The sequence below is a fragment of the Gopherus flavomarginatus genome, chromosome 5 (assembly GCF_025201925.1).
Source record: "Gopherus flavomarginatus isolate rGopFla2 chromosome 5, rGopFla2.mat.asm, whole genome shotgun sequence".
Classification (NCBI taxonomy): Eukaryota; Metazoa; Chordata; order Testudines; family Testudinidae; genus Gopherus; species Gopherus flavomarginatus.
Genome location: NC_066621.1, coordinates 135447001 through 135460134, shown reverse-complemented (window position 1 = coordinate 135460134; position 13134 = coordinate 135447001). Strand labels below are relative to the sequence as shown.

The following is a 13134-nucleotide window of genomic DNA, read 5'->3' as shown; positions in this document are numbered from 1 at the left end:
TTATGAGAGCTAGGGAATGAAATCAGGGGAAAATTCATGCACTGTTTATTGTCAATCCTGTATTTTTTTTTAAAAAACTTCCACAATTGGAGTGATTATTATTATTTATTACTTTATTTCAGTAGCACCTAGAGGCGCCAGCTGAGATCAGGGCGCCATTGTGCTAGACACTGTACGTGCACGTAGTAAGAGACCCTGAAGAGGTTACAGTCTGAATAGACAAGACAGACAAAAGATGGGAGGGGAGAGAGGTGAAGTGACTTGCCCAAGGTCACAGGAGGTTAGTGGTAGAACTGGGAGTAGATTCCCCACTATCCTGACTCCCAGTCCAATGCTTGCTTTACTAGACCACACTAGCTCAAATGAGAAATGGTTTTGATGTCCTGTTTGTTAATGCTAGACACTTTAGGCCTGATTCTGCCCTCAATTACCCTCCCTTCTCTTCCTCCTGTCACTCTCTAGTATTTAATACACCCTTATAGAAATGTAGGCAGCTACCAATGATGCAAACACTCTTGTCTTGAGGAGGAGAGAGCATGGTTTAATTTGGACTATAATAGCTTTGGGTTTTGGTGAGTAATTCTTTTCATATATTTAATGGAGGGGATTTAAAATGGCAAATATTTCTTAATTATTTTGCATTTTAACTGTGAGTGGTTAAAAAAATAACAGAGATAAATGAGCAGGTTTGGTTCAATGACCCTGCTGTGACATTAGACAAAGTAGAATGTAAAGTCTTTGACCTGGTTCTCTAGCCAGGTCTATTGACCAGGTAACAGGAGCCCCTGCATGAGATCCAGAGTGGCATACAAAATACGCACTGTGACATCAGTTGTTGCCGAATAGTGGGACAAAGACAAATGAACATACCTGTCTTCTAAAGGGCAGGTTTTGGCACTCCATAAGCAATCTTCAGGGATATTAGGGGTCATCTGTGAAAATTCAGATTGTTTGTCGGGTAAGTAAAAATATCCTCATCCTACTCTTTAAACATGAAAACCCAAAATAGGACACACAATTGTATGGATGATCAAAAACATAGATATGTACACACGAAGAGGATTTGCGTGCACAAAACGGATATTTAGGCATTTAATAACCTCACATGGGGTGTTTTAAGCTCAGTTTATTTATGTTTGTAAAGTGCTTCCAGAGCCTTGTATGGAAGGCATTAGTGAAATGAAAGTTGTTTTTTATTATTGTTGTTATTTGTATTACTATTATTATTATTTATTTCATTATAGCATCTGACTACTACTAGGACCCTACAACTTGCATGCACAATTTGGGGCCCTTAAATTTAGAGAGTGATTCATAAAAACGTGACCCTAACACTTTTCACATTGACTCCTTGTACTGAATGTGTATTCAGCTGATCCACTGAAAGATCATTTTCTGTCTAGAAGTGAGTAAATAGGGTGCCTTTTAAAGACAGCTTAAGTAAATCTTTACCTTACATATAAATATGCGTTCTTATGATTGAGCATAAAAACTTCAAAGACAGAGCTGCAAAGGAACTGACTGTGTGAGCTGTTAGTTGCTTCCATGACATTTTTTTTAAATACTACTATTAAATAAAACCAAGGAATTGCATGGACAAAAGACAACGTTTACATTGTGTTAAGGATCTGACATAAACTAACAAAAGTCAGGAAGTATAAAGCTGAAGTCACATTCACTCTTTTAAACCAGCTCTGTTGTGTTTAACCACTGCAGCATATATGTTATGTAACATAATACTTCAGACTCCTACAAATGCTTAGACACAACAGGGCATGTTAGGAAGAGCTTGGCATTGTTCAGAAGACAAAATCTCAGCTATAACTTTGCATTTCCTGAATGATGATGTTTAATCTTAACTTTATTTACATTTAGGCTTTTTTCCCCTTTACAGTGCTTAAATAATAGATTTTTTTTGTCTTTCTAAAAATGGATAAGCTATGGGAGAAAATCCCATCAGATCCATCTTGCCCTTTTAGAAAGGCTTCGTCTGTGGAGATTTTATGCAATTTGTGGCTTCATCCTTGTTCTTTTTTTAAAAAATAGCATTGAAATGATACATTCTGAAGAAATCAGCTAATTCTTTAATGATTCCTAGAATATGTTTTTTAGATTTTAAAATATGGCAATAATTAACCTCAGATTGTAAAAATCTGCAGAAAAGCCAAACAGGCCTGTGCAGCCCTGGGATCTAATAACAAAGAAGGTGAGTCCGATTTCCGCTGTCTTAAGAGAGACCCACGGAATGATGACCTACATGCCTTGGTCCCTTGAGCAGCAGTTAGAGCTTAGCTATCTGGTGCTCAGTTAAGGTGGCACTCAACTTATCTGGTGTTGGAAATTTCAAAACAGAGGATGTTGTCTGCGGTTAATTAGATGTATTTTAACTGCAAAATGATTTTGGTAGTTAATACTGCTGTTATGTGCTTCAGTGTGAATCCTTAGTGGAGCTATTAAAGTGTGAGAGCCTGAACTTACCAGACATTTTGTAAAACTGTTGGATTTTTGTAGCACTGTTCAGAAACCCTGTCAGGAGGGGAGTCCCTTTCTCACTTGGAGAATGTTGCATGTGCATTTCCTACCAACTGATCAGTTGGTTGGGACCTTCTTGAACTCCTCTTTTCCACTGGGCTCCCAAGGATGCATGCTACTCCTTACCTGGTATGTTTTTTTGTTTCCAGACTATGGCCACACCCAAGGGTGGACTTTATAGTGTAGTAGAGACCACACATACTATTATAGGGCTTGGTCTGCTTAGTGCAAAGCACCTCAACTCTTGCTTGAGTCATAAACCATACGTTGAGGGCTTTCAACATTTTGTAGGTGCTGAGCACTATGCAAGAACAGACACCTAAAGAGCAGTGCCTCAGAACAGACAGGAGAGTTATTCTGTATTTTCTTATCAATTTATAACCAGGAAACTCCCAAACTTTTCCAGGGTAGATTTGACAAAAATGACTCGCACTTAATAAGCAAACAGTACATTTAATTATGGGGATATTTCTCCCCACCCTAGTCTTACTATATAGTTGTTTTCCCTCTTATAATTTAAAATAAAGTGGCTGGTGCAATATTGAACCAATGAAAAGAAACTAGATATTTTTTTTCTTTATTTGCTTGAATTTGAATGGGGTTATCTGCCTATCTTGTTTATGAAATTTTGTGCTGTCTTTGCTGCACAGACTGTGACTCCCAAATCTTCCACAGCTCCATTTCCATATTCCTGCGTGCTTGTTCTTTGTTAATCACTTGGCAAGCGCTTATTTGAATATTAAAAATTTCTTTAATCATCAAAGGCAGGAGCACAGCTTCATGAATATTCATATTTTTTTCCTCCTCAGACTGAATTCTAGTTCATTACCCTGCAGTAAAGCCAAACAGTCATCAATCGCGCTCATTACAGCCGCTGGCGTTTTGATTGGCTGCCTGCTGCTGGTAGCTTTCTCCCTCCCCCTGCCCCCCACCTCTCCCCTTTCCTTCTCTTTGAGCTGTCGTGTACCTGCCAACAACAACAACAAAAAAATATCAACAGTGCAAGAATAAATTTCTCTGGTTGAAAAACAACTTTGCAAACTTGTCAAACAGTCCTCATCACTTTTTCCTGTTTTACCTAGAAAAATAAAATAAAAAAAAATTACAAGGGAGAAACTTGAGCTTTAGAGATGAATATTTGTCAAGAGAGTTGACGTAAGTTTCATTTGCATAATGACTTTGTACTTCTGCATTAATAAAATTTGCATATGAAGCCATGTTAATTACTCCTGATCATGCTTTTTGCATTCATGCATAGTAATTTTCTCCGACTTGTGAGAATTAATGTCTTGGCATGGGGGGGGGGGAGACAAAGAGGGGGAGTTAGGGTACTGTCAAGTTTCTGTGCCAGTGTCCCTCACTCTCACTCTTTCTCCTTCATGCTCACAATGTTGCTGTTCTTCTATGACTCATTTATGCATTATCAGTTGGAATCCTTGGGATAAAAAAATGTATCTATTCAAAAGGAAGCCTCATTTGCCAAAAAACAAAAAAAAACACTAAGCAGAACACCCCTTCCTTACAACATTGCATTTCATATTTGTAGATAAAGTTTAGCTGGAGAAAGACCAGTATAAATCAGGCAGTGTGTGAGTCTGAATAATCACAAATAGTTGTGTGTGCTTCGGCTTGTAAGGTGTCGTGGCTCGGGCGTCCATACCTCTGAGTGTTTGTGTGTGAACATGCCTCTGTGTGTGGGTGTGTGTGCACGTACGCATGCATGTACATGTTTTATGTGTGTATTTGCATATGCTCTTCTGTGTGTGTGAGAAAGGGGTATTTGCCTCTCTCTGTGTACATGCCGTGGTATGTGTGTTACCACTGAAAAAGGTTAGAGCCTCTATGAAAACCTCAGTACTGTACGTACTTGGTGTGTGTGTGCTTGCTTCCATGTGCATGTGTGTGTCCCTGTGGCCATGTGTGTGCCACTGTGCATATGTGTGCCTGTCTTTGACCTCTGTGTGTGTGTGTATATGTGAGAGAGAGAAAATCCATGGTTAAGAGATTATAATAGTAGATGGAAAAGATTTGTATTGTAATATGTAACATAGATGAAACAGTTCGTTTTAGGAAAGGCTTTCAGATCAGCAGGAGAGATTATCAAATAGATGCTCATTGCACTGTCAGATGTGTCTGGCTCATGGCTGCAGCACGGTAAATACAGAATACCAGACTTCTCAGAAATAGCTGTAGGAGTGTACCTGAACACAATGGGATGGTGCAAGCATGGGTTTGCAACCTATATCCTGAATTTCCTGCTTAGTACTGACATCTGCCATTATTTTAAGAGCTATTTTATATAATGTAACTGAATCTGTCTGCCTGCCTATTTAGCTGTCTACCTGGACATGTGGGCACAGAGAAGTATGTACATACAAAGGCACGCACACACTTGGAAGAGAGGCTTAAACAAATGTACACACACACAAACATAAAGGCAAACACAATACATCGAGAAAGGAATACAAAAATACACACACATATGCATGCACATTGGTCACAATATAATACGTAAAACAAGATCTCTCTTCATCTGGTGTCTGTCTTAAAAACTCTGAACATAACGTTCCAAGGGTAGGCTACAATTCCACTCTTGTACCACTCTGTTGTGCTTAGATACTGTTCTGGTGATGTGTCTGAGAGGATTGTTTTTTTTTTTCTTCATATACAATACAGTATGTCCAGCCATGCCTAGCCACGGTGAGGGGGACAATGAAAGGATAACATTTATGCTTGGATTGTGATTTTCCAGGGTTTTATCATTGTCAGCAAGATCCTTACACTCATTTTAATTTTGGGGGATTATATTTAATTTATCTTAATTTCTTAGACTCATAGATTCAAAGGTCAGAAGGGATCATCATGATTATCTAGTCTGACTTCCTGCACATGGCAGGCCACAGAACCTCACCCGCCCGCTCCTGTAATAAACCCCTAACCTCTGGCTGAGTTACTGAAATCCTCAAATTACGATAAAAAAAACTTGAAGGTACAGAGAATCCACCATTTACACTAATTTAAATCTGCCCCATAGTGCAGAGGAAGGCGAAACCCCTCCAGTCTGACCTTAGGGAAAATTCCATCCTCACCCCAAATATTAGACCCTGAACATGTGGGCAAGATGTACCGGCCAGATATCTGGGAAAATTATCTGTAGTAATTCTTCTTTGTAAGTTGTAAAAATAGTGGGAAACAAAAATGACTCTCAGATGTATCTGGGAGTCAATTCAGTTGTGCTGTATATGCAATGTAGAGCCTTTTTAAAGTGCAAGGGAAAATGTATTCTCTCCCGTATGCATTGGACATCTTTTATCCAGACTGTGATCTCTCTAGGCTTGCTTCACGCTATTCTACCTGCAAAACTCCCATTGACATCAATAAGAGCTACACATGCAGAATGAGTAGAAAATATGCAATAGGGATCTGCAGTGCAGGTGAGTGATTCTCCCATACTGACTGCAAAGGAGAATTATGCCTCAAACATCTAGGCCTCAAAGATCTAGGTATTTTATATCTATCTAGCTCTCTGTCTATCTAGATAGATATAAAATACACTAAAACAATTAAATCAATTTTTCTAAAGTAGCTTCTAAAATTGCACCCACTTTTTCTTTACATCCAGACTGTGCAGGCTGGGCATCTAGATTTCTGAGTATCTGATTTTCATGTGTAAATGTGATTTCCTCAGCCTGGTTTGAGTTTTTTATATGTACAAAACTTGGATGTGAAGAAGCATGGACACAGTTTGACAGGCCAGTTATGGACTGGGCACTTGTCAAATTTTAGTCCCAGAGCCTGCAAACCTACATGTTAGTGTGATTGGGCCAATCTGGAAGTCTTTACTTTGTTTCTGCTCTGCCCCTATTCTGGCAAAATCTTGCCGTGATGAATGAGACAATTCTATCTCTTAGTTACAGTGGTGTCAATCCAGAATAACTCCAAACCATTCATTGGGGCTACTCCAGAATGATAGTAGTGTGATTGGGAGCAGAATTTATCTCAGTGGGAGATTTGCTGAAGTAAAGGATGGGTAAATGCTGAGTATCTGATCTTTTGAATTAGGAGGGAGTTCATAGATTTTTAAGGCCAGAAGGGACCATTTTGATCATCCAATCTGAGCTCCTGGATAACACTGGCCATAGAATTCAAGCCAGTGATTCCTGCATCGAGACCCGTAACTTGTGGCTGAATTGAGAATGATCAGTATCTCACATCACTGTCTTAAAAGGGCAGATTTCTGCTTTTCTTGCACATGTCTATACTTAAAGCAGTTAAACTGATGAGGAGGTACCCTACCTTCATTTTCATCTTTAAAATACTCTTTGGGCTAGGGCTGCCTGGTACCCACTGACAATGGGTTGGATGTGCAAAACCCAGACATATCCTTAATGTACACACCCTTATCGGGGTGTTGCTGGGCACCAGCTCTGCAATTTATACAACCAGAAGGAAGCTTTGTTTGTTTAAAAAAATGCCCTAATTTTCTCTGGCAACTTCCCTTGAACCAATGGATGAGGCTTCTCTGCAAGTTTATTTTCCAGCCATTTTGCATTTGCCAAGGTGCCACCTTGTCTGACCCTCATTTGCTTCAGAAAGTTATTAAAAATGAAGGGAGAAATGAGAAAAAAGGAGGCACCAACTGGTCTGTAACTGCTGACAGAGGAAGGCATGGCCATGTGCTAGTCTGTAAGCCCTGGGAGTTTTCCTCTCTCACAGCACCAATCCATGCGGTAGTGGCATTTAAGACCTGCCGGGGTTGTGTTTTATTGTTTATTGCTTCTCACTTCTTTTCCTGCTCTTTGCCTCACATTTGCTTTTTCCCCTGTTAGAAGTGTCCTTTTTGATACTTAATTTCCTTTCTTGACTAGAGCACCTTGGACTAGAATTTGGACTCAGTGTCACTACCTGAGGGCTGTATTGCATCTTTTTATGATCCTGAGGGCTGTGGCTAAATGGAGCAGCTTGCAGCCACCCTGATCCTTAACAGAGAGTTGTGGTCCGTTGAGATTTTAGGAAAGACTACTTGTGCTTCATTTTGATCCTGGCATTTGGGTCATGCTGCATGCTGGGATCTGTGCTCCTTGAAGGCCTCACCTCCGTATTAAAGCTGAGTTCACCCACCAGTAGTATAGAATTCTGTAGGCCCATATGGCCTGGAGGCAGAACTTTGGCCACCCCTAGACTCCATTGTAAGCTTTGGTTTTGTTGAAAGGTGTAAGTGACTGGAGTACACGTCACCTGTACTCCTTCTGTATGCCCCAGTCTGTCTCTTAGAAACATTATGGTGCAAACGTTGTGGTGCCGCACATGAGTAGTTGGAGATCTGACACTGGTTGCAGTATAATTTTGAATATTAATGCCCAATAGCCATCCTGTGTACTCAGATATCAAGCTCACAACTCTTCCCACGACACACAAGTTCCCCAGTAACCAGGTGGTTGAACCAAGCCAGCAGAGTGCCAACCTAATTCATTGTACTATTTTTTAAAAATAAAAGTGCAATGATTCAATAGCTTTAGGATGCCTTCCCTCATTCTTAGGTCTTTATTGTTGTATAAAAATACTTCTCTTATTATTGTACTTTAAAATTACAATGAAGTGGCCCCTATATGTATATGTCTGACATCTGTTTCTTTTTGCCTGGCACACAGTCATACTCAGAATGTAGTACAGATACAGTCCAGTTAATGGTTCTCTTTACCTGTTTTTGAAGCATTTGCAATGAGATCAAACAGTTCCAAAAAAAATGCCCCATGAGCCGCAGAGATGGCTTCTATTTAAAAGCAGCCCTTGCAAAAGAGCACAAATTTTATCCTTGATGCTTGGAGCTCAAGTATTTACACAGGGAATTTAGATTCTTCACTTGTGGTTTTGGCAAAAGCTTCACACAAATGTTTTGCACTGGTGGTCTCTTAGCCATTTAAGATAAACGACAAAATCAAATGCAGTCCTTGCAGACTAACGCTCTGGATGCTTTGCCAAGGATGAAGTATCCCTATTTGCCTCACATGTGTAACTGTCAGATCAACATGTAGCCATAGTTTTCGAACTGGGACTCTTGAGATGGAGAGGATGCATTATAACATGCGGCTTCTAATGTCATAGGGCTTATGGCAAAATAGTTCTTGATGCCCGGGTGTGTGTATGTTTATGCATGCACATGCATGCACAGACCGAGTTGTCACCATTAAAACAAAAGAGCAACAGTGTTTGCCAGAAGATACCCCACAGTTAACACACTTATTTCCTGATCTAAATGTAGGGGAAAACCTGTGGTTTCCGAGGTACTATTGTGAGGTAATTGTTGGCAAATGCCAGCTTTTGAATGGTGACCACTGTACCACATAGCTTTATTTAGAAGCTACCCTGGATTAGTTGCAACTGCTTTGTCGAGTAATTAAATAAAAGTCATGGCTTTAAATAAACATAAGAGTGCCAGATCTTCTGTTCAGTCACATTTGTGTAGTTCCATTGACTTCAGTGGAATTATGCTGATTTACAATATTGTGTGTGTGTGTGAGTCTGCATGTGCATTTGTGCATAGGTATGTGTGTGTATACACATATTTTAAGATTTATATTTTCTTTTTTAAGTCATAGGGCTCCTTTCTGACTAGTGCCTGGAGAAGAGAGGGTTTCCAAAGAAGCAGGAGAGGATTCTAAACACAGCTTAAATAGCAGAAGATTTCTAGCTGCATTTAAAAATAAATAACACAGTTTGAGGCTACAATATCATTTTTCAGCTATTAGGAAAAAGGTTGTTGCATTCTTTATAGGCTTGATAGGGAAACAGAATACACAAATGGGGCATGCAAAATGCATAACTGGCTGCAGCTCAAATGGGAAGGAAGCACAGTGGCCCATGAATGCTTTATTCTGGGAACTTGATTTCTGGCACCTCTCTGAAGCCATTTGAGCTGTAAGTCGCTGCACTTTGTCTGCGCTGGTGGGTTGATCCTGTTTCAGCAGCAGCTCGGCAGAAAGCTTACCCAGTTATGTGTCAGTTAAATGCATTAACACGCCATAAAACAAGAATCCCTCTTTTGATTCAGTCCCTAAGCACATGTTGGTGGGTCTGGTAACTGCCTCCAGTTCTCATCTGCACCATCTTTGACCTTCTCTAGCTTCCGTCACCGGCCACCTCATCCCCTTTCCACGTCCCCCTCCCTTGGGCCCCTCCAGTCTGAGTTCGCTTCCAGAAAATTGCCTGTAGCAATCTGTGGTTTTGTAGTTCTTCAGGTCTCTTGCCTGCCCATCCCCCCGGCCTGGCTTCTCCTCCATGGCTTTCCAACGAGCCACACCATTCTCAGCCTGAAATATAAATTGGTTAAATAAAAATATGTAGCGAGTTAGGCCTAGTTGCCCTCTGCCCCTCCTGTTTTCCCTGATGATGCCTCCTCTGTCCCTTCAAGCTTAGATCCGACTGACAGTTTTTTCTATTGTTTTTTCTCCAGGGCCGTCCAGGCCTGCAAAGCTGCTGGGGGCTCCCATAGCTGCCTCCTCCCACCCTCACACATCAGTGATCACGTCACCTCTCCGCGCACTGGCCTCTCTCCCGCCCTGCCTTAGCCTGCCCTGCTGTGGTGCCCGTGCAGTCTCAGTTGGCGGGACTCAGACTGAGACTCAGACTGAGACTTCAGGCACATTTGGATGTCATTGTCAGTTGTCAGGTAATAGAAACATTTTTTTTTTGTGCTATCTGAAGATCAGTAGTGCTGCCAAGTGATGTCACCGTTACTGTGGGCTAGTGGTCTTCGCTGGGTTGTGTGGGGGAGACAGTGAAAACGTAAATATTCCCTCATCACTGAGGATGGGGAATGGGAAAAGGGATGTGAGTCCATTCCTTCCCCCCCCCACATCTACCCACTTTCAGATGTCACTGCCAGTCGCTGCTGATCTGTTTATGCCACATTGTGAGCAAATGTCTGAGAATCCTCACATAATGTGATACCCTGGTATCAAGATTTCATCTCTCTGGGCTGTTTATTTTAAGCTTAATTGGATAACATTTAACATCTGAGGTCTTTTTTTTCCTAATCATTTGTATTAAGGGCTTTCCTCAGACTCCATGTGCATGCAGGATGTATGTACTCCATGCACTTTTCTGCCTGGCTTTTGAGAAAATGTTCCTCATTAACATTTTTTTGTCTTCATTTTTTAAACCCTGACTCTTGTCACTGCCATGAAGGAAAGGCAATGTGGATTAGTGAAACCTAGGTAGCCAGGGAGGACCCTGACATGTGACTGACTGAAGAGTTGATGCCTGACCCTGCCATTTCAGACACAGGGATCTCTTTGAAATCAAGGGGTGTTCTGAGTGCAGCTTAGTTAAAAAATCAGGCCTGTAGTGAATTTAGGGGGTTAGAGGTGAAAATGGGAAGGGCCTGAAAGAAAATTCAGCTAAGGCAAAATTCTAAAGTGCTTACACAGGCAAAACTCCCATGTGTGCCAAATTCTGTAGTCCCTATTTGGGCAAACTTACTCGGAGTTTCACAGAATAATGCTGAGTAAATACTGCATAAGGACTGCAGAATTTGGACAGTCAGGAAGGAATTAGCAGAGTGAGAAGTGAGTAAAGCCTTAAAGAGTTGACCCCGATGACTTCTTGGGAGGGCCATCATAAACTTGCTCGCATACAGCTTTTCATTGTAGCATGTGCAGATAGAATCCTACCACAGTATAACAGTGACCATATATCAAGACAGGGTCCCTATGCTCAAATAAATTTGTCTCTAAGGTGCCACAAGTACTCCTGTTCTTTTTGCATATAGATACAGACTAACACAGCTGCTACTCTGAAACCTATGATTCAGTTTCTTTGGAAAATACCTGATTGTATTTCCTTACATGTCTGCAGCCTTTCACTGGGGGATACCAGGGCTGAGGGAGAAAGTTAGGAAATTCAGATTTAATGTGATGAACAGAGATCGAAAGTTTTGCAAGTACAGTATTTTAAACCTTGAGTCTTGAAGGATGAAGAATTCTCAAGAGGAGGTTTAAAAATACACAACAGTACCTCCTAGAGCCTGATCCAAAGCTTGAAGTCCACGGAAAGACTCCAGTTGACTTCAGAGGATGTTGGATCGAGCCCACAGTGCAGTCAGTTTTTATACACCAACTTTTCTCTAAGCACAAACTCTTTATATCCAGCATGATGTTGCACAATGCAAAGTATTCAAATAATGTCTGCCAGCGATACGTAAAGTTAGACTATATCCAAGTTCCCTATAAGCAGGTTGCTTTCTCAATGAGGTTGATTCTCCACTCTGTTAATCTGGCTTCACTTCATTGGCTTCAGTGGACTGACATTGCCATAAATAATATAATCAAGCCCTTATAAACAATTAACGCAGTATGTGAAGGTAGGTAGTTTTCCCCCCATAACCAGTAAAACATACTGGAGGCAAGCTCATATTTTCTGTTCCCCTCTCTCTCTCTTATTTTTTGATATAGAATAGACCTGGGTGTCTTTGATATGTAGGTAGTTGTAACGATGAACTGATACTCTTATTCTCTATTGCTTCTAAAACAAATATAGACAGTTAATGGAGAGAGAAGAAAGTAAAACTAAAAATAGAAAAGGAAGGAAGGACTAACTCATTACAGCATGTTGGAACACAAAGCTTTTCTATTTTACGTACTTTCATTTTATAGTTGAGCGCTGCTAGTGTTTGGAATGATCTATTTGCTAAAAGAGTGATGCCAGCTTTGTGGGGAGATAGACCTGTTATCATGGCTTCCTATAATTACTGCTACAGTCTATGGCACTTAGAGAATAGGTTATATCAAAGCACACGCTAAGTGTTTATGACTGTAGTTGGTCAAGTTCTGCTTGAAAGAAACATTTTCTCCCCTTGGAAAGGAGGCTCATATCTACTTAACCCTTTATCGTCTTCCATGTATAATGTTGAGAACATAGAGCAAGGTCTTTCTTACACCCAAAATGTTTTGTGGAAGTGAAGCAAAAAGAACCTCTTTGTGTTGACTATATAATACCAGTGATGATCTCAATGTTGTTTTCTTTCCTCTTCATATAACCATTTACACTGGAGAGTCACTTACTCCAGCTTTAGGGATCTGCTTGTGTCTCTAACTCGATTAGCTCTTTATTCTGTCAGCCTAGTTCCTGTTTCTGAGGAATTGTTTCATTCTTTGAAAAAAAGCCATTAACATTACTCTCCTCTCTCCTCCCCTCCTCCATTTCGTATCTTTTTTATTTTTCAGCTCTTGCTTAAATGCTTAGTAAGGACCTCACATTTTTCAGTGTAGCCTCAACCTCACTAAATCTGAGGGCAAGCAATTGCAGGTGCATCTGTGGGCACCTAGTATCTCTGATTGTCACTCACAAATCAGGTCTTTAGGAGTCTGGGCAATTTGTGGCAGCAACAACCTGAGTTGTTGGCTGCATATGGGAGCCCACGTGTCAAAGCTGCTGTTGAAAATTTGATACTAGATATGATTTGTCTTATATACAACACACAGATAATATTCAGTGTAGTCAATAATAACCACAACAAATGGATGATGTGGAAGTTCTGCTGTGGTGTGTGCTGGGCCACTTTTTGATTGCTTGCTACATTTTCTGTTATGCTTTTGTTAATTT

General features: G+C 40.6%; 1 protein-coding gene across 8 annotated transcripts in view; it reads left to right on the top strand.

Moving 5' to 3' along the window:
• The window catches only part of BCL11B (BCL11 transcription factor B), a 102272-nt gene that overhangs the window by 35741 nt on the left and 53397 nt on the right, over positions 1 to 13134 (top strand). For 6 of the 8 annotated variants that reach the window (XM_050957200.1, XM_050957193.1, XM_050957192.1 and 3 more), the window contains one exon: positions 9986 to 10201. The exons of the other annotated variants lie outside the window; for them this stretch is intronic. In XM_050957200.1, the coding sequence (XP_050813157.1) occupies positions 9986 to 10201 (216 nt within the window). The remainder of the gene's footprint in view (positions 1 to 9985; positions 10202 to 13134) is intronic. 8 annotated transcript variants of the gene reach the window in all.